The sequence below is a fragment of the Cupressus sempervirens genome, chromosome 9 (assembly GCF_028749045.1).
Source record: "Cupressus sempervirens isolate cs-2001-9-10 chromosome 9, ASM2874904v1, whole genome shotgun sequence".
In the NCBI taxonomy this organism is placed as follows: domain Eukaryota; kingdom Viridiplantae; phylum Streptophyta; class Pinopsida; order Cupressales; family Cupressaceae; genus Cupressus; species Cupressus sempervirens.
The window spans coordinates 500,322,970-500,349,606 of record NC_143126.1 but is presented as its reverse complement, the minus strand read 5'-3'; the positions used below and the strand labels follow the sequence as shown (position 1 = coordinate 500,349,606).

The 26,637-nt window shown below is 34.2% G+C and overlaps 1 protein-coding gene across 24 annotated transcripts in view; it reads right to left on the bottom strand.

Moving 5' to 3' along the window:
* Positions 1–26,637, bottom strand: part of LOC149539519 (phytyl ester synthase 2, chloroplastic-like) — a 205,677-nt gene that overhangs the window by 119,001 nt on the left and 60,039 nt on the right. For 14 of the 24 annotated variants that reach the window (XR_016356254.1, XM_089800755.1, XM_089800763.1 and 11 more), the window contains 4 exons: positions 16,870–16,967; positions 5,681–5,864; positions 5,500–5,556; positions 2,688–2,774 (listed from right to left, as the gene is read on the bottom strand). Coding sequence is in view for 23 of the 24 variants with exons in the window: in XM_089800755.1 (XP_089656881.1) it covers positions 2,688–2,774; positions 5,500–5,556; positions 5,681–5,864; positions 16,870–16,967 (426 nt within the window). In the remaining variant the exon portion in view is untranslated. The remainder of the gene's footprint in view (positions 1–2,687; positions 2,775–5,499; positions 5,557–5,680; positions 5,865–16,869; positions 16,968–26,637) is intronic. The other 10 variants (XM_089800762.1, XM_089800771.1, XM_089800756.1 and 7 more) reach the window with 2 other exon arrangements.

Genomic DNA, 26,637 nt, shown 5'->3' with positions numbered 1-26,637 from the left:
ATCATTAGTACTGGCGGGGCATTCTTACCTCAATATGTCCGTGCTTGGTGGGACGCGGACTTAATGGCTACGAGGCTCCCAATTGGCTTCTTTGTCCATACTGAATGTTTTGACTTTGATGATGGTAATGTTAATTTAGTCAAGGGATTAGAAGGCTGGTGTACATTATATAAGTGTGCGTGGTTGTTTGCACTGTCCACATCATACAACCCGCATTAGGTCTCAGTCAGTTAAATCAAGGGAAAGGTCAATCGAATATTTCATATGTAACGGGAATTTTCCATATGCTTTCTTAGAATTTCAATATTACTCATTATTTGATGCTAGCATGTCATCTGTCTATCCTTGTTTATTTATTTATTTTGTTTTCCTTTCATTTGATATGGGGTTGCATATTTTTCCCGGTGTCTTTATTTTATGCTCACACCTTGTACTTATAGTATGAAGTCTATGAATTATCACAATCTATGAATGGCCGTGTCGTATGATAGGACACATCATCAGTGAGAGTTATTTAGTACAGTTGGTAAGTATTTAGTTTTGTTAGTTTTATTTAGTATATTAAGAGTATAAGATATTATGGGACTATATATATAATAGATTAGTTTTGATTAATTTCTTGTATGGCATCTTTAGTTATTATTAGTTTTAGTTGACAAGTTTAACTTATATTCTAATATCTTTTATCTACTATAATATTTATTATTTAATAAATATACAGTATAAATTCAATTATATAACATTTTATCATTAGAGGGGGATATTTCATTTTCTCATCTAGTTGGAGGGTTTTTCCAAGATAAATGTCTTGAGTCTTTTGTGCATTGTTCATGCTCTTCTTTATTGTTGTTTATCTTTATTTCTGGGCAAAAACATTAATAAAAAACACCTCAATGACCTTATCATTGTTCAATATAATATCTAGTTGTGCATAAGGAAGGCACAAGAAGCAATAGATGGTCCAATTGATTTGGATCGCATACATCCTTAAAATGATTGGATATCATGGAAGAAGCCTCCATTGTTTATAGAAGATGACGTTAAAGATTTGAAGAGGTAGGCTATGGAGGACGGGGGTGGATTCGGTTTAACATTGGTTGACATTAAGAAGGATGAGTAAGATAAGTCATTGTCAACGCAAGGAGAAGCTAGAGGTAGAGCTACATCTAGGATGGAGGTTGAGCCATAGATAGAGTCACACATGCCAAGGAAGGAAGCATAATCACACCCGATGTAGACTTCTAGAACTAGACCCTCTAGCTCCACCTCTTAGTTTTTACTAGAGTCAGGAAGAGGAAGATGTTGCAATGATGTATTTACTTTTTGTTTTACAAAAACCATTTACTATTTTTCTTCCAGCCATCACCATTCCTCATAGGAATCTGATTTTGTACCCACTTTGAATTTAAATACATCTAGACTCAACTTCTTCCATTTGTTTTCTAATTGATTGACTCATTGGATGTACCTTCTCATTGAATTTTGCAAAAAAAAATGTTTTTTTAATTGAATTTAATCAATACTTTACGTTCCCAAGTTTTTTGCTAGGATTTTGCCAAGAACAAGTCTTTCTCAAGTATTTTTTCAGGCCTTGGCAATTTTTTAATTTTGGTGAATAGTCTATATATATATATATATATAAACACGCGCGCGCCCGCGCACGCTCACTCACACACGCACACACACACACACACACACATATGTATTATGTGTGTGTGTGTTGCAATATCACTTATACATATTTGACCCTATGTTCCGAGGGTTCCTTGGCAGGGCCAACACTTAGCTTATTTGGAGAGGGAGGCAACTGAAACAGAAGTGAATGGGCAGCATTTCAAGAGGCAAAAGATGAGGGTGATGAGCCATCATGGGCAGGTTCCTCACATACATAATTTGATCTTATTACTACGGATGAAACAACTGTCGGGGATCCTATTGAGGATATTGCAGCTATAACATCCACTTCCACAACACACACACATCAGCCCCAAAAAGTTTCAAACTGTAGCCATGTACAACAATAATAATTTATTACAATGCCGTTATGGTATAAGTGCTAGTGTTCTATGATATTATTATCATGTTATCATTCTTAGCCAAATATTGATAATGATAATATAGCTGATCTACCATTTATAACTGGAGGAATAATTATTGAAATGTGATATTGATTGTGTGGTTTCTATTATATGTGTCCAAAACAACTCTCCTGTTCATTATAAAGTATATTTTCTCTGTTCCTATTACATATTAATATGTAGTATTACAAAGCAATGCAACATTGACCAAGAATAGTGGAATATGTTGTCAAAACACTATCTATGAATGTCATTAATGTAACAAAAACATTTGTTAAACCAAAGGAAATTACCAAAAATCCAAACCATACAATGTTTTTGGTTTCAGATGCCTCATTCAATTTTATTTTATGGATCCAATACAATGCGGCCTACTTCTCATGTATATCATAAAGAAAACCACAGTTTCTCTATATAATCTCCCAACTATGGAAACTGAGTCAGTCTTGCAAAGGGCATTGTCAGTTGGCATTATTAGATTAATTTTACACCAAGAATGAGTACAAAAAGGGCATGCACATTTAATACCCATAGCCATTGGAAACATTAGCAAGAGCAATAAAAATCTGGTAGGATTAAAATATTTAAATAATATAACAATAAACTTACTTCATAAAGAAGAATTGGAGTATCATATCCTCCAAATAAAGTGTGATTGCCAACAAATAACACCGGTCTTCTGGGCTGAAAATTAAACTGTAGGGTAAATATTGTTTCCAAGTTGTCAAATACGTCTATGAGTTGATTGATATTTTCAAAATGAAACATATGACTCTTGTAAATTGCATGACAACTTAACAAAATAAACAAAATCACATTAAAATCATCAGAAAAAATATCAACCATCAATAACTAAAGAAGTTAAAAGATCATACACACATGATATAATGAAGTTATATCCTAGACATTCTCAATTGGCCTATCAAGGGGTGGAATGGTGTATCCATCCAATGTTTGTGGGTCCATCTATAACCTATGAGCCCAACTAGAACCATCAACCCAAACCCTTGCAAACCTCCACAGCACTATTCTCTATGGTTTATTGAATTACTCCCTCTTCCCCCTATAGATTGAGAAGAGAAAATAGATCAACAGCTGCTTCCTATGCATCTTTATGGCTCAACTACATGCACTCGTATGCCCAAGAATCCATGTAGCATAGAGGGTTTCTTCATACTCATATGTGAAGTCATTGTATTTTAATATAGTGGCCATATTTGCGGCCATATTTGCAGCCACCCATACATATCCATAGAGGAGATTCCATTGCCATTGATAGGCCCCATCAACTTGCCCTGTCATAGAATAAGGGGAGGTTGACTTCCCTACTCATATAGCCTCCAAATTCTTATCTCCTTTGCAACTGAGATATAGATCTTTATGTCTTTTCTACCAAGGATTAACCCCAATCCTCTCTGTTGATTGAGCACACTAATGAGAATTTAAATATCGCACACTTAGATATATGGGCCAACAAAGAAATTACGGCAATCCGTGAATTTCATCCAAAATGTCAACAGTTCCTAAACATAGTTGGCTGAATTAGAACGGGACAAGTGCCAACCTCACTATATATAAGTATAGTTTCCCTCTCTTCTCCATATATAATATGGTCTTGATGGATGATTGATAAATTACAATTAACATAGAAAGAATGAGATCCTTGAAGCTCAAGTAAAGAAAGGACAAGATCCTACAGTCAAAGGAAGAAAACAGAAGATGGGAAGATCAATTCAGTGAAAAAAGATAGGAAAAGCGAAGGCTGAAAGAAACAACCAATAATTTGCATCTGAGAGAACAGATCCAAACTGAATGTGAAATGGAAAACTGTAAAAGAAAAATAGAAATAGAATGAGCATATTCACCAATTGCTAACAAGAGGGTTGCAACTGTATGATGGTGGAACCTTTCTAACCAAGTAAGATCAAATTTTGGTTCCTAGGTTGGACCCCAAGGTGCTGCAGAGGAATCCATTGAGACTTTGCTCCTTTCTGTAGAGAAAGTCCTTGCCTCAAGACACAATTTGGCAACTTCCTCATGGAGGAGGATAAAGACATAATTTGAAAAACAAAAATATTTATTGAGGATTGATTTATCAATAACAAAGAAGATCCTAGACTTTAGAGAGTGAAGAAACAAAGAGAGTTGAAGAAAAGGCTAAGTGCAATGCTTATTATTTAGATTGGAGGAAGAGTGGAGGTTAGGATGTTTAAGAGTTGATGGAGCATCCCAGCATTGAAGACAAATCTACCAAAGTAGGAAGAACATGCTGCAAAAGCCACATCTAGGTGCAAATATGGTGAAGCCGATTGACTCCTAATGTAAAGAGCCATTTTCTGCTGAAGTTAATTGAGATGGATTGAAGAAACATGTTTCTCAATGGTCAAGGGACCCTATTTTTGCAATAGAATTGGCAGAGAGATCTAGATCGCCAACAGGCTTACTAATTAGCAAACTTGGTTAGGTTTTTTTCCAGCCACATTGAGAGAAATGGTGATTGATTAGTACACAAACATACAAAATGAGAACACCTTGAGAAAACTTTAAGAGCAATTTGAAAGAAAAATCAATTCATGGGAGATGACAATAAAATTGTCGTAGAAATATAGAACGCTTAACAAGCTAAGCATGAGTTTGTATGTTCACATATTAGAAGATAAAAGGAAACAGTGGAAAAATTAGTAAACAAACTAGCTCGCAAGTTGAAGAGATGTCTGATTGAAGGGTGGGTTACCTCATTAAAGTAAAAGGAAAAAGTGGTCCCACACTCATTATACCAAGTGTTTATAACTATACAATGGATATTAAAAGAATGAGAATAATACATCTATATAATTGAGAATCTAGAGAAATATTTCCAATGAAAATGATGAAGATGAGTGCACATCTGTAGACTCAAAAAGACATCTTAATAATGATGTCCTGCTATAATTACTGCCTGAATCCTTCCATTAGATTACTTTAAAAAACCTAACAGTGTCCCTGAATGACCAAAAGCAGTCAATGAGATTGTACAAATTAAACAACGTGCTTGACCAAATAACTTAAATCTAGTTTACCTACATGTATTCACTATTTTCCCATAAAGGTGCATACCCACATGCTTTCTGTGCTTACATTTATAAGTGAAGATCTTCCCTTTGACTATTCTACTTGATTGATGTAAGTTAAATATCTTGTTCAAGTTCATAATATATGTATAAAAAATTAAGTAAAACAGAAAACCTAAGAGACCTAAAAGCAAAGAATTTAGGAGTTATAAGACAAGAAAATAAAAGAATATCATAAAACATAAACCTGGAATAAGATATCTTTATTCTTCCCTAACAATTATCGCTTAGATCACTATGGCAACAATTTTGATTGTTTGAATCCGTGAAAAATGTGCAACCATGTAGAATTCTCATAGTGAAAAGCATACCTCTAGACAAGGGTTCGGTAAGTTTTCCTCCCCACTGATTAAAGGTGATGTCAAAAACTGCATGTACACAAAGAAAATCAGATGATGAAACAAAATACTACTTGAGACAGTGATCTTTTTAAATGAAAATAGTTTCAGACTATTGCTAATATCCAAACATTTATAAGGAGACTGAACTCACTCTCCATGGAGCAAGGATGGAACCCATTTCATCAAGCACTTCATCTTGAACAGCCTTCTTTCTCCTCAAAAAGGCTTCATTGTTTTGACAAATATGAGATATAGATGCATTTGGTGTGCAGAACCCATTTGCTTGCATAATAGCCACCAAATCTATTGAATCCTCAAGAAGAACAGCATGACCACTGCAAAATTGAAAGAATATTCGAATTAATACACTTTATGGACTAATCTTATTTGCAAATAAACTGAGATGAATAAATCTGTATGATTTGTGGTAGCTAGAAGGCATGCATAAACAAAACTTGCAAAGCTAAATGGGTTTGATTAAATAAATGGGTTGCATGAAAAATCTATGTTAACGTACAAAGTGTAAAGCATATCATAATGCTATCAACTTGATGTCTTTTGTGATATCAAAAAAGGCATATTAATGTTAAACATTAAGAGAGGTACAAAAACTGAAATAAGTAATAACAGAGATGGATTTTTACTTCTAAAAAACATTGTAGTTTCGATAAACATATACAGTTCAAAAAGAAAACATAAAGATTTAACAATGAGTTCTTCAACAAAACACTCTTCAAAAAAGAGAGCAAAAAATGCATTGATGTGCACAAATGACCAGAGTAAATCAATGACACTAAACACTAGGCTAAAGTGCAAACTAAACAAAAAGGGCTAAAACTCTGAAACTAAAGTAATTCAACACCAAGCTGATCTAAATTGAATTTTGGGAAAGTATCACAATTTAGTTGATTGAAATAAGTACCTTTGTTTATTGGTTTGTGCAACTGAAGATCTGCACTAAAACATACTTCACCCACTCCAAGAAAAAGTAAGAACAAGTTGGAATGGAGTAACAAAGAAGAGACAGGAAACAAGTACAGAAACCTCATTATTAATAACAACATACTGCATTGTTACCCCCTAGCTCAATAAATTGAAAATTTGAAATGTCCCATTTTTGCCAAGTGATCACCAAGTACAGTCCTATAGTCTATTCTTATTCCCATAGCCAAAGGTGGGACATTATAAGGAGTTAAACTGAATTAATTATTTTAAAGCTGTCCCAATAAAGTAAATCTTAAGAATAACTTTATTTTGACAAATTTAAATAACTCACTCAAGTAAAATAGTAAATAGATATTATTTATCACTTTTAAATAAAGTGTTTTTTCTAGAAGCTTCAAAAGTTATTCTTCTAGGGAGTTCTTCCATGCCTTTAAAAGGAGGTGAAAGGAAGCCATTTTATCCTCCTTGACTTGTTATTTCATTGAGATTTTCCTTTTTAAGTAACTAGAGCACCTCATTGTTGGCATGTGTTGGTATGAGCAGGCTTCTTTTAGATGAATTTGTCTTCTAAGCTTGGCCCTGTAACTTTAAAGTAGATTAGCAATGGGAATAATGTGGTCTATGAGCAATTACATGTAACATTATTTACAAACTAAACCTGGCGAATCAAATCTGCAAATTGTGGATTTCCAGTGGAGGCATTGAAGGCAAAAATAGCTTTCCATTCCTTGATCAACCTTTGATTTGGCTGATTTATAAACTCTACACGTTTGTACTGGCCGTGATCAATGTGCTCAGTACGTCATGGATTAAAGAAAGCATATTGGGAGTTTTGGAATGATTATTGAAGCTCATATTCTGGCAATTATTATTCATAGCAAGGATGTTTTAAGTTTTGAAAGCTACAGCAACAGAGAACAGATAAGTCCGAGCCTTTGGGGAAGTATTTTCTGAACAGAAATTCACTTTTCTGGCTGGTACATAAAGAGAATCAATTGCTGGAATTCTTGTGGAAAGTGAAAAGCTAAAAGACAATATTGTGGTGCTTCTTGATTGTAATGGGAATATTTGCCAAACTGAAAAGTCTGATACAAATTTCTGGATTGCTACAGTTTGAGAAGCATCCTACATCAAATTAACTCAGCCTTTAATGGTAAAATAAATCTATTTGCCTCTGTATATCCTGAATAAAACCGTACTTTGAAATAGACATGCAATATATTATCGAATGGCAGATTCTGTTAGTCGTTTATGTCTTCTACAGTAGTGATTATTGTTAAAGCATATAGCTTCAGTCTGACAAAACTGTGATTAGCATACATATGTATATATGTGCAACAGTATGATGCACATACTGTTGTATATATATAAATACGTATCCTTGCTGTATGTGAATCATACACAGTTGGAACCGACGATCATATATATATATATATATATATATATATATATATATATATATATATATATATATATATATATATATATATTTCTGAGATCATTTAAGGCATGATCAAAACTTATTTCTGATTTATTTGATTTTAGATCACTGTTGATCTATATTTTATATTGGGCTGCAGCCATTATGATTAGTAATACATTGTTAGACTTGTGTTAAGTCTGTAAACAAATCGGGCATGATTAGTTACACCAAATTGGTGTGATTGTGAATGTCCATGTCTCAATTCGGAGACATGACCATTCACCATCACAACCTTTCCTGTGATATGTGTACTTGATCTGCCCGAGTAAACAAGGCATCGAAATCAATTAATGCTAGCACATCAAAGGATCGAAGGACATTTCAAGTTCACGAATATTATGTTATCTCTATTATCTTTGTACTAAATTCTATAGATTCTAGAGCAAATCCATCCTTCATCAAAAGTGTTCATACCAGCAATAAAATTGTGCATTAGCAAGCCATGAATTTGAAATCTGGTAAGAAACTTTACATGATATCAGAGTTAGATTAAGGAGAGATCTCATTAAGTTTAAAAGATCAGATTTCACATTAAATTGCAGCCTCTCATTTCTTTGCAAGATGATAAACATGTTAAGATTCGAACACCACCTTACAAGTGTTGATAACTTCGAATCCTCAAAACTTCATATAATAATGTTATTAAAAGAAAACAAATTGGAATATTTTGTAAGAGACGAAAAAGAAGAATTGAGATTAATGAATAAAGGAAAACATAAAACCTTAGATAAAGACATTCAAGTTCTTAACACCAACTCTCATAAGAAGGGAAAGAAGAAGAACAACAAAAGGAAAAGAAACTTTCATGGAAAAGGACAGTCAAAACAAAAGAAAGACTTGTCCAAAATTCAATGTTTCAAATGTGATCAATATGGGCATTATGCACTAAATTGTCCAGATCGATCTCAACTTCAAGCATCGTTTGCCAAAACTAATAAATCAAAAGAAGATCATGAACATGAGAAGTATGTCTTCTATTCATCATTGTCTAGTCAAATTTCAACCAAATCCAACACTTGGATAATTGACAGTGGATCTTCAAGACACATCATTAGATATCAGGATAACCTAGAAAGAATGCAAATAGAAATGGATGAAGAAGTTACAATTGGTGATGATTCTGCACATTCCGTAAAAGGAGTTGGGACGTGCACCATCAAATTGAAATCTGGAAATTCTATTGAGCTTTATAGAGTTATTTATGTAACAGGTATTAAAAGGAATTTAATGTCTATATTTGCACTTGAAGATGATGGTCATAGAGTTGCATTCATGGAAGCTAAGGTACTAGCATGGCCTAAGAATTCAACTATAAAGAAGCCTCTAACAATAGGAGTATGACAAGGACTACTGTATGAGCTTTGCACTAAGAAAAACCTTGCACTTGTTCATGAGACTTCAAATTCAAATGAAATATGGCATAGAAAATTACGTCATATCAACTTTTGTGCTCTAACATCTATGGAGAAGTTGGTAACTGGAATGCCTAAATTAAGTCATATTCACAATGAATCCTACAAAGGTTGTGCCTTAGGGAGAAACACTAAAAAGTCATTTCCTCATAGTTTGAGCAAAACTAAAGATGTGTTAGAACTAGTGCACCCTAACCTATGTGGATCCATGTCTACATGATCCATAGGAGGGTTCTTGTACTATGTGATATTTGTTGATGACTTTACAAGGAAGACATGGATATACTTCCTTAAGTGCAACGAATTTGCAAAGATTCTTTCTAAGTTTAAAGAATTCAAAACTATCACTGAAAACTCCTCAGAAAAGAAAATTAAAATTCTGGGAATGGATAATGGGAAAGAATACACTTCTGAAATATTTAAAGAATTCTGCAAACTTGTTGGGATTAAGAGGGAGTTAACAACTCCCTACAATCCTCAACAAAATTGAGTTGCTGAAAGGAAAAACAAAACTATTGTGGAAGCTACTAGGGCTATGATTTTTGATAAAAACTTGAGCATGTCATTTTGGGTCGAAGCATCTAATACAACAGTTTATATTCAGAACAAATGTCCTCACTCATATTTGGAAAACAAAACTCCTGAAGAAGCATTTTTAAGAAAAAACCTGACATTAGTCATCTAATGATTTTTGGATGTCCTGTCTATGTTCATGTACCTAAAGAGAAAAGGACACAGTTAGAACCTATTGGAAGAAAAGGAATTCCTATTGGTTTTAGTGAAATAGTAAAAGGATACAGAATCTACATACCTGGACAGAAACAAATAGAACTCAGCACAGATGTCATCTTTGAAGAAGATATTGCTTTCAAAAGAGCTAAAACTTCAGATGAACCAGATCCAAATGATTTATCCTGTCCCCGAGAAGAGGCTCCTACTCCTGAGATTTAGAAGGAGTGCCCAGAAGAGACGTCAAATGAAACTGAGATTCTTCCTAGGACTCAAGAAGAGAGCCTTGGTAATTCTAAAAGGCCACTTTGGGCAAGAAAAATTATGCAAGAAGGAGATGAATTTGCAGCACCTTCAGGGACTTTCAAAGAAAGCAAAAGACGTTGAAAACTAACATCCAATGCATTCATGTGTGAGAGTCCAAATCCTAAACCTTCAAATGCTTCAAAAGCACTTAAAAATCAAGCTTGGAAAGATGCAATGGTAGAAGAATATCAATCGATATTGAAAAATGATGTTTGGGATACAGTTCCTAGATCTAAAGGAAAATTGGTTGTTTCTTCCAAATGGCTCTTCAAAGTTAAATATGTTGCAGATGATAACATTGAAAAACATAAAGCTCATTTTGTGGCTAGAGGATTTTCTTAAAAGGAAGGAATTGACTTTGAAAAAACTTTTGCACCAGTTGCCAAGTATACCTCAATTAGAGCTATAACAACCATTGCAGTAGCCAATGGTGGATGCTGTAATCTTCTTGAATATTTGATTGAGCCAGTTGTTCTAAGATTTTTGAACACCCAGTACTCACCCGGCTGTGTAGCCTAGGAAAAAGGGGTGAAGAGGTGAAAAAAAGGAATCTACAATTATATGAATCAGTATCAGTTTTGACATAACAAGATTTAATATTTTAAAAAGGAAATATTTAATAGCTCATGCAAGATCCTGTTTAATGTAATCCCTATTGTCAAGTCGAGAGATGTATCTAAATACCAAGAAAGCCCAGAGGATGGCAAGATGTCCCCTGTCAATTCCGGGTAGGGAGGACCTTTTTCGTTAGAGATCATGAGGGAATTAGATTTGGTCCGAGGTTGGGTGATTAAGCCCCTGACAATGTTTCACCTCTCCCCAAGATGTCAGTCATGCGTCAGACAGACATAATTATTCATTCAATTGTCTATCGGAAACAAGTATTATCACTTTTATTTAGGAAGTAAGATTAAATTGAGTTATTTCATTGTTACCATTATTTTACACCTAGATGCAAGAGAGAGATTTTATGGATTGTTTTTCATGAATATCAAATATATGTTCTAATCTTGAGTTACTGTCACAGTTGAGTAATTGGAAGGAAAGGAATCTAAAGCCCTAATTGATTGAGAGATGATTGGAACATTAATTGATACAGTGGTATCAGAAGCCCTAATTGAATCTGTCGTATTGGAAGCCCTAATTGAATCTGTGGTATTGGAAGCCCTATTTGAATCCATGGTAGCGGAAGCCCTAATTGAATCCGTGGTAGCGGAAGCCCTAAGTGATATAACGGTACTAGAAGCCCTAAATGAACCGATGGTAAATGATGCCCTAATTGATACAGTGGTATGTGATACCCTAATTTAAAATATAGTGGTATTTAATTGAAATTATCATTTGATTTTAAGATAGCGATTTTTAGATGATAGTCGTCATGTGAAATTGTTATAGTGTATTTTTGGACTAACTTAGGTGGTTGCAGAAGCATCCCTAGTTTGATTCGATCTCAGTTTTCCTAGGTATGTGGTTTTCAATTTCTACAGTGATTTCATTTGATGGTAACTCAAGTTTTAGTTAAGAAATTTTGTCTATCTGATTTTTTACGGTAAATTTTATTCACATGAACATGAATGATATAATTGTCTTCCTATGAAATGAAGTAATAATTGTATTCTTTGAGTATGTTAGATGTTAATTTAGACCCAGGAAAACCGGATGTTACGGCTACAATAAGATTAGCACTAGTAATTTTGTAACTTTAATCATTTTTATTTTAATTGTTTACTTTTTCTTGTCTTCATAGTTTGCTAGTTCATTTGCATCAGAAAAAAATAGCACATATTCTTGCATTCAATAAGTAAAACACAATAGCTTCAAATCAAAAAGATTGGAGAACTTAGTATATGTGCATTCCCACCTATGTCTCCTTTCGCACAAGTCAAATATATACAAAGAGGAGAGATGAAGATGTGGGATTTAAATGAAAAGCATAAGGACTTGGACGCTTCCGCTTCTCAGCTTGCAATTGCTGAATTGGAAGAATTTGGCAGCGATAATGTCATTGGTGCAGCTGATCCCCCTAGCCTTGGCACTATTTGTGAATCAACTAATGTCATTGAAGAAGAGAAGAAGATGAAGTTGAAGAAGAATAAATTATTAATCCATTAGTTGCAACAATGATACTTGATGTTATGATTTATCATTTGACATTTTTACGCTGAAGGTATCCGTTTTCCGAAAGAAATTGATTCACTTTTCCATCAGAGGCTGCAAATCCTCAAAATAATGGCAAGACGATTGAAATAATCATCACCTTTCATTTGCCTCCCATTTTTTGCTTGAATGCGCAGATTAATTCCTCCCACCACAAAAATCATCCATGCTTATGTTAATGTTTTACAATATAATAAACAGATGTATTTTGGTTTTTATTCTTATTTATGTTTACTTAAAACTATCGCTATAGCACATTTTCCTCCCATATGTTTGAAAATCTTTATAAAAAATAAAATAAAATTTTAATTATTATATTATTAAATTATCTATTTATAATTTTTTGTAATTAATATGTTTTTCCATTTATTTTTAAAAGACTAAAATTTAAAATTACTTAATTTAATTATTTATTAAGTTAATAAGCTTGTTATATACTAAAATAAGTATTACTTATTATTCATTTTATTCATTTGAAATTATGGTTTTATTAACATTTCAATATTATATATTTCTTCTTTGCAGTTTGAAGTCTATTTTAGTTTGAAGTCTATTTTAGTTTTCAAATTAGATTTGAATTTGCACTTTATTATTTATGTCTACTTATTGAAATTTCAATAATAACTAATAGTTATTAATAATATTTTAACTTATAACTATCTTTGTTAAGTATTGTATTTATATACTATTATATTATATTTTTTATTTTATTTTTATAAGTAAGCAACCAAAGCCTAGCTTGCTTTATTATTTATTATTATTAGTAGTTGAGATTTTTTATTATTATGTGTTAAGCTCGAGTAGACTCGAACCCAAGACCTCCCAGATGAGAAGCTCATAAGTTACCATTGTGTTTTAGCCTCATGCCTTTGAATTTTTATTATACTTTATAAATATTTATAAAATACATATTTGATATTTTAGCATTTCAATTAGCCAAATATTTGTGTTCTTAACTATTTTTACAAGATATTTATTATGTTTTTATAAATTACTTTCTAAACACATAAAAAATTATTTATTTTAATTAATATTAAATTTGTAAATTAGGTAGTGATAGAGAGTCAAGTTTAATGCTCTCTATCTCTCCTCTCTGCCTCGCAAGCTTGATTATATTTTTGATTCAAAACTTTCTCTTCAGTCAAGTTTTGATCCATATAAGTAGATGCGTAGTTAATTTGAAGCTATGGTCTCTCCAAAAAGACCTTTGTTAAACAAATCTCACCATTTTCCATATAGTTCACCAATAAACCTCATGTAATAAAGTTTAGTATTATATTTTAAGGTTTAGGATTAAGATTATAATTACAATCATGGCTAGGGTCAAGGTTTCCATCATAGTTATTATTCTCGTTAGGGTTAGGATCAGTGTTTACAATTACAATTGTGGTCAGGCATAAGGTTTAAATCATGGTTGTAATTATGGTTTAGGGTTAGAGTTTTGGTTACGGTTATTATTTAAGCTTACAATTTGGATAAGAGTTTAGGTTTATGCCATGCTTAGGGCAAAGAATGAGTTTAAAGTTTGGTCTATGATCTAGCTCAAAAATATGATTGAATGTTTGGGCTAGGTTAATGTAAGAGTTAGGGTTGTCAATAGGCTGGAGGTTTACAGTTATTGTTAGTATAAGGGGTTACATCATGGTTAGTATTATGGTTAGGATTACAGTTAAGGTAAGGATTGGGGTTAGATTTAGGAATATGGTTAGTTTTATAGTTAAAGTTAGGGTTTTTGTTAGGGTTAGGGTTAGGACAATGACAAGTTTATCTCATGATTAAGGTTAGAGTTGTGTTTATGGTTTGGATTATGATCTTCTTTAAAATTAAGATCATGATTACCAATCTTATCCAAACATGATTGACTAAATAGTATGTCAAATGACCTTATTAGTTGCACAAATATATGCACTAAAACAGAGCAAATTTTCTCCCCAATTCACCTTCAATATATCTTTGGCATACCCATTGCACCCTAAGGTGCAATTGCTAGTAATATTTTGATGTTGAACTTGAAATATATGACAATATGATGGTATGACTATGATCATGATGCTATGACAAGAAGTTCATGGTGTTTTAGTTGTTTCTATGATATTACGAGACATACTAATTTTAATTCATATATATATATATATATATATATATATATATATATATATATATATATATATATATATATATATATATATATATATATATATATATATATGTACATTAAGTCACAAGGTTCGAGTTCGAGTTTGAGTTCGACAACTATGAAGTTTGGATGAAGTTCGCCAAGGTCAAAAAATTCGAAAAAAATTTGACATTAAATTCGCTTTATATAATTTTGAAAGAAAAATAAGTATATGATAAATTATCCAAATAGCTTAACATTAGAGACTAGATTTGAAATTATAACAAAAAGACATTACATTTAACAGATGTTAACCATAAGAAACATGTGAAAGGATGATTACAAAGATGTTTTTATATACATATTTCAGAGTTTAGAATTTGATCTTTAAGAACCATTCAATTGCCACTTGTACTATTTTAATTAACATAAAAATAAAATAGAATATATTACAATTATATCACAAACTTTAAAATTAAATTAAAATAAAACTAGTTTCTATTTTAAAATATCAAACTATAAATACAAACTAATAAAATATAATAATTAAACTATATCTTTTAAAACATAAAATAAAAATATATTTATTTTTTATTCTAACTTTATAAAACTACTTATTTATAGATTAATCAATAAATTATATTATTAATAAATAAAATGTACTAAATACTAAATATTCAAATTTAAAAAAAAAAATTTAATAATTTTTTACTTTTAAAATAATAAATAAACATGAAACAATTTATCATTAATACATGAACAAATTAAAACTAACCTAAATTTACATATAAAAGTTCAAAGGCACAAAAACTAAACTATTAAAAAAACAAAAAAAAAAAAAACCTAAAATTAAAAATTAAACTATAGGTTGTGTGAAAACTTTAAAACATTAATGTTAGACTACTTGTGCGACCTTCGAAGAACGATGGCGATAGAGATTTCGAGCAATTACCAAACGCAACCAAGGAAACGGAACACCAACAGCCATGGGTGACAAAGATTTTATGCAACGTCAGGTACATAAGCATTTCCGAAACTCGGCCAAGTTACAAGCCATAGCCAAAAATGCGCACAACGCAGATTTCCCAGCAATCGAAATTTGCAAGCAGCATGAAACACTGAAATATTTGCCCTAGCCGTCAAGCCACCAATGCAATATACTCTAAAAAGATGCATTGTTATAATACAGTTTCAAAAGGCAGCCGAGTTATTTTTCACCATACAAATTTGATACGAACTTTTCCAAACTTCATTTTTTTTCATAGATTCGCTGAATTCCGAACCTCATGCCGAAAATTTGGCTAACCTTGTGACACAGTATGTACATATATATACATATATATATTACATGTTTTTGTACTAACAAAAACAAACCCCATTTCAAATTTTGGCATATCGGTAAACCACTTCTTCGAGCTTGAACTTGAACCTTAGGCATATCAGGAAACCAGTTCTTCGAGTTTGAACTTGAACCTGAACCCATACCAGCACCTTAGGTCAATTCTATAACCTTAAATGATAGATAGTTGCATATGGTTACACCTAACCTATATGAATCCAGCTATGTTCAGCAACAACACCAAAAATGTAGTGAGTAGGAGCCGAGGAGAAATTATTTTACACATTCAACATAACAACTCTCTACAACATGACTACCATTCATATCAATTTGATGATAATTACTATTCACCTCAATTTGATGAAGTCATATACCTAAAATAAATATATAAAGGCATTATTTATATCAACTGGATATACAAGTTCCCATAAGTACATGGTCAATGGGCAGAAATATAAGAAAACTGCCTGGATAATTTCAGAAGATGAACATAACATACAAATGCTAGCAACTATTGATAACTGCCAATAGGTTCTTGTTCGCTTGGAAGTCCAACACACAAGCACCAAAAATAATGATAAAAAAATTATTGCAAATACACTGCTTACAAACTAACTTAGTTTAAGAATCAAACATAATGTCATATATTTTATTCACAATTATTTATTGACGTAGATGTAACAAAATGGCTTAATTAAAATAAAATGTATGTAATTCATTTCCTAAAAGTTAAGAATATTAATTTCACTGTCCTGTTCTATATTTCATCATAGGTCATAAAAACTTTCCCCTCAAGACCTACATGAAGAAAAACAAAAATTATTAAAACAGAGACAAAAACATGTAAGTCAACCTTTGTGGAAGAGTAACTCTTTTTGCATTTTCTAGCAAGTTCTGCAAGCGTGCACCTTCAGCTAAGGAAGAAAGGACACAGTCTTCTGCTGAGACAATCTGTAAAACAAAAAAAGCATGTATACAAAGGACATCATCCCATAGCATTACAGAAAGAGTAATATCTGGAACTGAAAAAAATGGATTGCACTTTGGAGGAAAAATAAATCTCTATTGAGAAAAATAGGACACTCAAGCCTAAGAAATTTCTCTTGACATGACGCACCAGCATCACCAGTCATGTTAAAAGGTTTTGTCGGTGCACGACAGTTTATAGAAGTGTTATACCTGAGTAATACAATCTAAAAGAAAAAAGACATCACGATTTTCCTAGAAAAGCAATCAAAGTAAGGGCATTCCAAAGATCATAGCAAGACTGCCACAATAAACAAAAATCTAAAATAAACTGTCCAGCCTGCATCAATGAATCCTCATATAAACCACAATGTAGACTATATTGTTCCCATATGACAATGAAAAACTCCCTTTTTGGCAGTGAACAGACATAAGAAAACTACATAATTTGTAACCCTGTAGCATGGTCTCCATTCAGAAGGTGAGGCAACTGATAACCAATGGATCATTAAATGATAAGTACAAAGCTGATGCTTTGTAAAGCAAACAGTGATTATTTTTCGCTATAGCCAATAACATGTTAGTAATTATTTCCCAAGGGTGCAATTGAATCAAAGGCAATTAAGAAAATATTAATAATGTACGAGGACTCTGCTTATTAAGGGGTGCCCATGGGAAGAGATATCACTCTTCTGTTCCAAGGAATGTATAAAAATGTGTAAGGTCAAGTCCAAAGTGAGGGGAAGAATCATCAGCTTCAAATAGTTACGGCATCAAAGACAATCTGCAAATTCAGTAAATAAAAAGAGCAATCACTGGTACATACACGCGCGCTCGCATTTATATATATATAAACTGATATTTTGGGATGAATGATAATGCATTGAGTAACTTTTTAAAAGTCTTCATTTGATAAATGCAGATATTTTGTTACTTCTAATATATGCATCACTACTGGTGAATTAAGCTTGTATAATGATGGGGATGATTCCTTTAAAACCTGCAACCAAAATGCCATCCCATTATGGAGGGAAGACATGGTACATACACAGAATGCAAGTAGCTAGGAAGCCATTCCAGTAGAGACAACCCAAGTGAGTTTGGGAGGCTGGATGACAGATCTCTTTCCATGCTCCTGGGCAGGGTGGAGCGGCTCAAGACACCTTGTATGATTTCCCAACTGGAACTCCATAGTGACGATGGGTTGTTTGGGTGAAATTTTAAAGGAATCCCTTATATAAGCTCTGAATAGTGAATACTGAATTAGAATTCTATTTGTAACATTGTTGAATTATATATTTATTTATCTTTTAAAACTAACATTGTTGCAGGCTCTAAATGAGGGAATTAAGTTGACAATCACATTTTCCAACACCATCTATACCTTATTTGGGAATTCTAGGCAAAATTGAGTAATGTCCCTTATATGTCCCAATAAGGGACATTACAAATGTAGTGAAATGGGCTCTTGAACATGTAGGAATAGTAATCCAACTGCTTTAGAACCTTCAATGATTAATGGACACTCTATTTGTGTAACACAAGCATGAATGAGTAATTTTGGTCTTTTGCATTCTATTCGCAGATATGAGTATAGGTACACTTGTACCGTCAATTGTTTTCCCCTTGCGTATGGTATGTTTCAATGTGTGTCTGTGTAGATACACACAAAAAAAACTTTTAAAATTAAAGGAATATATAGAATTGTAAAACTAAATACATTTGATTATATGATACTTCACCATTGATCAATGCCAAATGCCAAAATATTAGTGATAAAGATAAATATTAAATGTGAATTAATACTTCAGAATTCCAATTTTTTTCTGACTTATCATATGTAAACCATTACAAAATACCAATAGCGTTATCAAGTATCTGTCAGCTATATCAGCATATACATCAGTTATATGATCATATACAACATGAACATAAACATTTATGTCTAATTATTTTCAACAGTAGTACATCTATATCAGTAAAATGTCTCCAATGTGCCACAAAAAACAGACCAGGGCTGCAGCTCATATGTGTCACACCCTTTTCACTGACACTATCTAGCCAAGAGGACCCTCCTTCCAGCGTAGTTCTCTGTCTTGCTGTATGTAGTCTCTGTATGGATGCATCAGCACTTCAACTACTGGAATCTCAGCACCTGGCACTGCTGCAATGGAAACTGCAGCCACAGGTATTGCTGCAGCAGCATCTTGTTTCTCTCTCCCACACTGCTCATTCAATTCTTCTACAAAGTTCTCTAGTGCAATCTCAAACAGGGACTTTCCCACAAATCTTCTTGCCCATATGAAGCCATGGGAGATTTCCCACATAATGATTCTCTCTGTTACGTCCTGTAACAGCCTTTCAAACTTTTTCTTGACTAATCTCAAAGTAACTATGATCTGCACATCAACCTGTGAAAATGAGTCTCCTCAGTGACTCAGTAAGAGCTCTAACCCTGCCACTGAAAACATAGTCATTTCTAAACTTCCAAATGAGCCATAAAATTTCAACAACAAAGCAAGACCAAAGACATTGTAGTCCTTCCTAAGGCTCATGACAAATCCAAGGACAATCTCAATAACACTGATATTTTTGTTAACATAGATACCAAAAATGCCTCAAACTTCCTTGGCAGACAGACAATCAAAGAGCAAATGATTCATGGACACCAAATGAAGCATCTATTTTTGGGTTCCACCAAGTTAGCCCAAATCTTATCAGAGGTTTTCTGCTAAGATGAGGAATCATAGTTCACATTCCAGCAAGAATTCTCATGATTGAAAATGTCATCTATATCAGTCAGGAAGGAAATGTTTTCAGCCCTCACATTGGGGAGCAGTAACCCATTAGGCCACTTGAAGGATGTATACCTATTATTATCAATCTCACACTACTTGGGAAGGACCAAAGAATTGTATGCCTCCCTAATCACTGAGTACAATATCCATTGTCCTTGTGGGACATTAAATTTCTGACATACTTCTTCCCAGACCAATAGTTTCCCACAGCAAAATTTGAATTCCCTTTCTAGACCATGCTCTTGCCGAGTGTCCTTGTAGTAAAGCTAGTGATATGTTTCTATGCACCAAGTTTCATCAACTGGAGCCTTCCCCACATATTTTATTATTTTCTGATATATTCCCATTCTCTGTAATGTCTTGTCTAACATTCTCCCATCCTTTTGATAAGGATTTATAACATTAGATCTAGAAACAATTCATGTAAAAGGATCCAGTTATGAGATCACAAAAGTGCAAATCCTTCCATGAGGAACGTTTACTTGGGACTGCCCTACTAATTTTGTATCTAACCAAGAATTTTCAAGGTTCCATTACTTGTAGTGCCTTGAAATTCTATTTAGCAGCAAGTGCCAACCCGTGTTCTAAGATCCTTCAAGCCCAATCCCCTTTCTCTTTTGCTCATGGCACACCAATCCCATTTCACACCATGTGCCTTCAAAGCCCCCTTGCCATCAGATCAGAAATCTCTAATCTGCTTTTGTATAACATTAAACTAGTAATGGTTGAGCATCGAGGAAGAAGTAGAATAGATATTGTAAGAGGACAATATCTTTTGGCAGACCTCATTTCTTCTAGCCAAGGAAAGGTTACACTTATTCCACTTTTTGAGCTTCTTCTCAATCTTCTCTTCAATCAAATCCTTTATGTTTTTTAAATCAAGAAAAATGGTGAAGGGGATGCCCAAGTATCTAAATTGGTGTTTTGGTCCTCCCAATGCCAACGAGTACTTGGAGAACCAATTAGGGGGTTCTCATCCAGTCTCAAAATAATGGTTTCGAGGCGAAATTTTACTACCTAATGCTTCAAAGAATATATCCATCTTGTTCCTCATTAAAGCACACAGGTTATATTCCTCCAATTTAATAAGAAAAGCAGCGTCATCTGCAACTAGATATTGATATCTTCCCCATTCGGCAAAATATCCCTATGTAGCCTTGGAGACGAGGAATTTTCCCTGAGGAGATAGCATAATGCATTTGGCACTATAACAAATAGTGTCAGGGCTAGTAAGCAACCTTTCCTAATGGATCTGGTGAGGTCAAAACACTCTGATTTGCATCCATTTAATTCCACCCTTGCATTAGCATCCTTCATTAAGGTTTGTACCATATGATAGAAGAACCTAGGAAATCCCAAGCTTTCCATCATAATGGAAATGAAGTTCAAGTGCACCCTATTGTACACTTTTTCATAGTCAATAAGCAGCATTCTCGTGCTTTGGTTAAAATCCTTGGCCCAGTTCATTGCTTCCCAGCATGTCAGGAGATTTTCTAGTATGAGTCTGCCTTTAACAAATCCAGTTTGAGTAGTTAATTGTTCTAGGTAGTACATCCTCCAATCTATTAAACAACACTTTGGCTAATACCTAATAGGATACATTTACTAGTGTAATTGGTTTCCAAATCTTAATAATAGTTTTATCCCCATTGTTAAAGCACATAGCTTCAGTCAAACAAAACTGTGATCAGCATACATGTGTATATATGTACAACGGTATGATGCACATACTGTTGTATATATATGCATACGTCTCCTTGTTGTTTGTGAATCAATACACAGTTGGAACCAACGATCATATATATATTTTCTAAGATCATTTAAGGCATGATTGAAACATATTTCTGATTACTTTGATTTTAGATCACTGTAACCCGGGTGCGCGCACCCGGTGCGGGTGCGTCACGCACCCAAGCACCCCCGCCCGCGGCTTTTTCGCCGCCGCACCAATTGAGCACCGGGTGCTTGGGTGCTTCCCGGGTGCGAGGGTGCGCAGGTGCGCCACGGGTGCTCGCGGGGTGCTTCCCGGGTGCGCGCGGGGTGTGTCGAGAAGAGGCCCAATTTTTTTTTTTTTTTAAATACTTTTTGCTTTTTTTTTGTTTTTGTTTTTTAAGTATGCTAACCCTAATTTGGTGTGGGTCCCATGTAGTCTATTTGAAGGCTTAATAAGATCAATAGATCTCTTATTCATTTCATCATTTCATTTCACCATTTTGGAGCAGCAAGGAGCTAAGTGAGAAAGAGTGTTTGGAGGAGCTTGTGAGAGATTAGTGGGCGGTTTTGCAAGGGATTGCAAAATCAAGAGGAGCAAGAGGAGCAAGAAAGTTTGATTTGGCAAATGTCTCCTCAAGTTCGAGCCTTCAAGGTAGAGTTTTTTTTATTTTACTTTTTTTTTTTGTTTTAAAAATCAATTTATAATTTTTAAATTTAGTATTTAGTATTTAGTTTTACTAAGTTACTTTCAAGTTTCAAGTTTCATTCTTGAATCTTGTTGATAGTTGAATCTTCTTAGTTCTATGATTTTTTATTTTATTATTTATATTAATTTTTAGTTTTTTTCATTGTTCTTAAAATAAAAATATGGCAATATGGCATATGCTGAAACGTATTTAGTAAAATACATTTCAGCATATGCCATATTGCCATATTTTTATTTTAAGAACAATGAAAAAATTTAAAAACTAAAAATTAATATAAATAATAAAATAAAAAATCATAGAACTAAGAAGATTCAACTATCAACAAGATTCAAGAATCAAAAATAAAACTTGAAACTTGAGAGTAACTTACTAACTTAGTAAAACGTTTCAGCATATGCCATATTGCCATATTTTTATTTAATATTTTCTTTTAGTATTTTACTATTTAGTTTCATTTTTTAATACTTTAAATTTTTAAATAGTAAATGCTAAAATTAAATAGTAAAGTTTTAAGTTTTAAATTATTTTTACTTGGGCTGAAATGTATCATGATCATTTTTATAATTTTACTTTCATTTTGTGAAATGCAGTTTTATAAATGGCTTCTAGATCCAGCCAAAGTGCAGAAGACATGGAAATTAATGAGCCAAGTGCATCTGATTATGAGCCTGAACTTGAGCCTGAAGGAAGTGATCATGGGGCTGATGTAGGTGGTCAATCTGAGCCTGCGGAAGAGCCTCCTTATGTTGCACCAAAGGTGCCTTCTACTGATTGCCCTTCAGAGATTTTGAGGAAGTATGCTAGGGGTCCTTATGACCCAAAGTCCCCTCTTAAACAGTTTACTACAAAAATTACACGCCCTACACCTTCAGGGGGTGGCACACGCAAATGGAAGTGCAATATATGTGGAGCAAAATGGTTTGGCAGCATTACAAGAGTTAATTCACACCTTCTTTTTTGGAGTGGCTATGGTGTGAACCCATGCATGTTCTTATCAAATCCTAAGAATGTCAGATACAGAATTGAAGTAAATAAACTATGGGGCATTCCTGATGATAGTGTTGTTCCAGTGCCTAGATCTTTGTCTGTTAGGCAACAGGTACAGCATATACAGTAGTTAAAGGGGCAGCGAGATACATCTACTCGTATCTTGCATCAGAGAGCAAGGACTATGTCACCTACACCATCATTCTCCTCACCTACACACAGTTCAGCTGGGGACAGCAATAGTGGGAAATGAAAAGCAACTGCAAGTGGTACTGATAGTAACCCCATTGCTCATTTATTTAACATGCATGCAAGGGACCGGTTAGATGATGCTGTTGGTGATTTCTTCTTTGCCCATGGCATCTCTACACATGTGGCTTGATCTCCCTATTTTGTGAGGATGATGACCATGGCAGTGAATGAGGGAGAGCCATCATATGTGCCACCAGGTGACCACAAGCTGAGGACTACAGTGTTGGATAGAGCCTATGACAAGGTTGGGATCTTGATGGAGCAAATGAAAGCATGTTGGATGGACTCAGGTTGCAGCATTATCATGGATGGGTGGACAGACATTAGTCATCGTCCACTCATCAACATTATGGTTAAATGCACGGAGGGCCCATATTTTTTGAAGGCAATTGATTGTTTAGGGCATCGTAAAGATGCTGATTTTTAGTTTCATGTGCTTAGGGAAGCCATTGAGGAGGTTGGACCACAAAATGTGGTTCAAGTTGTGACAGATGCAGCACATGTGTGCAAAGCTGCAGGGAGGCTTGTTGAGGCAGCTTATAGGCATATTTGGTGGACTCCATGTTGTGTGCATGCCATGAACAATGCACTCAAAGACATGGGGAAAATAGAGTGGATTAGAAAGGTGGTTAATGATGGGAGAGAGGTGCAGATGTTTATCTGCAATCACCATACATCACATGCACTTTTCAGGAGCTTCGCAAAGAAGCAATTCCTAAAACCAGTTGAGACCAGGTATGCATCATATTATATTCTCTTGGAGAGAATGATTGAGTTGCAAGAGCCATTGCAACTCATGGTTATGACACAAGAATGGAATCGATGGCCTGAGTCCAGAACAGAGCAGGGGAAGAGGGTAAAGGAGACAGTGAAGAGTGATCAGTTTTGGAGTGATGCAAAATACATAGTCTCCATCATTACTCCAGTGTTTCAGGTGATCAGATATGGAGATGCAGATTCACCTAGCCTTGGAGAGGTTTATGAGTGCATTGATTCCATGCTTGGGCAGATGAGGGTTGTTGTGCGTGAGAGAGACCCCACTCTAGCATTCTATACGGAGCACATTGAGCCTATCATTCACCGCAGGTGGGAAAAGTTGAACACTCCTTTGCACATGGATACCTATGCATTGAACCCGAAGTGGTACATACCTAGGCCTGGTAGAGTCACACCACTTCAGGATGATGAGATGAAGAATGGGTTCTTTCGATGCATTGCCAAAATGTATGATACTGAGACTGCTAGTGAGATCTGCACCGAGTGGTCCGAATTTGCTAGTCTTTCAGGTAATCCTTAAATCTTGATTCAGTGCTTTAAACTCTTTATAATTATAAGTTCTTTTAATAATTAACTGTTACTTATAAGTTATAACTTTATTTAAGTTATTTATAATTTTAATATTATGTTGTAAACTTTAAAACTTGTAACTTGTAGGATACTCGGATATTGCAAAGGTGGATCTCAAAACCATGGCACAAAAGAATCCCATTTTGTGGTGGAAATGTCATGGGTCACAAAAGTTAAAGATCACCTCACTAGCCATTCGACTGCTTTCTCAGGTTTGTAATACTAATAACTAATTCCAGCCCTTTACAATCTTAACTTGAAGAGTTTTACCTTGCTGATTTTAATTTATGATTCATTGATTCAATAATTATTAATCATCGATTTACCATTTATCATTTGTTACAAATTGTATGAACATTTGTTTGTAACTTGTAAATTGTAACTTTCAACTTTGTTATCTCAGGTGTCTAGCTCCTCAGCTGCAGAGAGGAATTGGTCCACTATAGCTTCATTCACTCTGTTAAGAGAAATAGACTTACCTCTAAGAGAGCGGAGAAGCTGGTTGCTGTACATGGTCACTTGCGGCTCAAAGATCGCAAGACACGCAAGTACAAGGAGAGCCCTGCAGCACGATGGGATGTGGAGCCAGAGGATCCAGCTCAGATTGATGAGGATGCCGATGCAGAAGCCAATGTAGGGCTAGTTGGTGTTCCTTTAGAGGATCAGGATCTTACCCAAGAGGAGTCTAGTAGTTCCAGTGATGAGGACTTTGGCATAGGGGATGATTAGAGAGCACTTGAGAATCATCCATTCTCATTATTGGCATTTTGTCATTTTGTTGATTATACTCACTTTGATATGGCTATGATACATTATTATTATTTCACTGTTTCATGCTATTCAGCTCATTGTCATCATGAGCATCTTTATGATATATGATATTCATAAAATCATATTTGAAAAATGAATTTTGAATCTTGCATCTTGAACTAAGTTAATTTGTCAAATGGTCATTAGTAATAGTAATGGTTATGAAATTTCAAGTTTCAAGTTTGAACTTATGGTTTGTGAATCACATTTTAATTTTCTCTATTCATTGTAGTCAACTATATTTGATGCTTAAAAATTACGACACAATCAAACTCCAGAAATTCTCATGATATATATTTGATATGTTAATGTTACATTGTTATATAATATATTGAAGTATCATTTCATAATTAGCATTTTCAATCATATATATTAATAATATTATATATATACTATGCAACCCCCTCCCCCCACTCCCTCTCCTCCCCCCCTCCCCTGAACCCCCCCTCCGCTCCCCCGCCGCCGCACCCCTGCCGTCCCCAAATTGAGGCTATTTTTTTCCCGCACCCGAAACTTGTCCCAACGTCCCCCCGCACCGCCGCACCCCCGCGCTGGGGTAACACTGTTTTAGATCACTGTCGATCTATATTTTATATCGAGCTGCGGTCATTATGATTAGTAATAAATTGTTAGACTTGTGTTAAGTCTGTAAACAAATCGGGCATGATTAGTTACACTGAACTGATGTGATTGTGAATGTCCATGTCTCCATTCGGAGACATGCCCATTCACCATCACAACCTTTCATGTGATATGTACACTTGATCCGCCCGAGTAAACAAGGCATCGAAATCAATTAATGCAAGCACATCAAAGGATCGAGGACATTTCAAGTTCAAGAATATTATATTATCTTTGTTATTTTTGTACTAAATTCTACAGATTCTGGAGTGAATCTATCCTTTGTCAACAATGATCATCCCTGCAATAAAATTGTGCATCAGCAAGCCACGAATCTGAAATCTAGTAAGAAACTTTACATGGTATCAAAGCCCTATTAAGGAGAGATCCCATTAAGTTTAAGAGATCAGATTTCACATT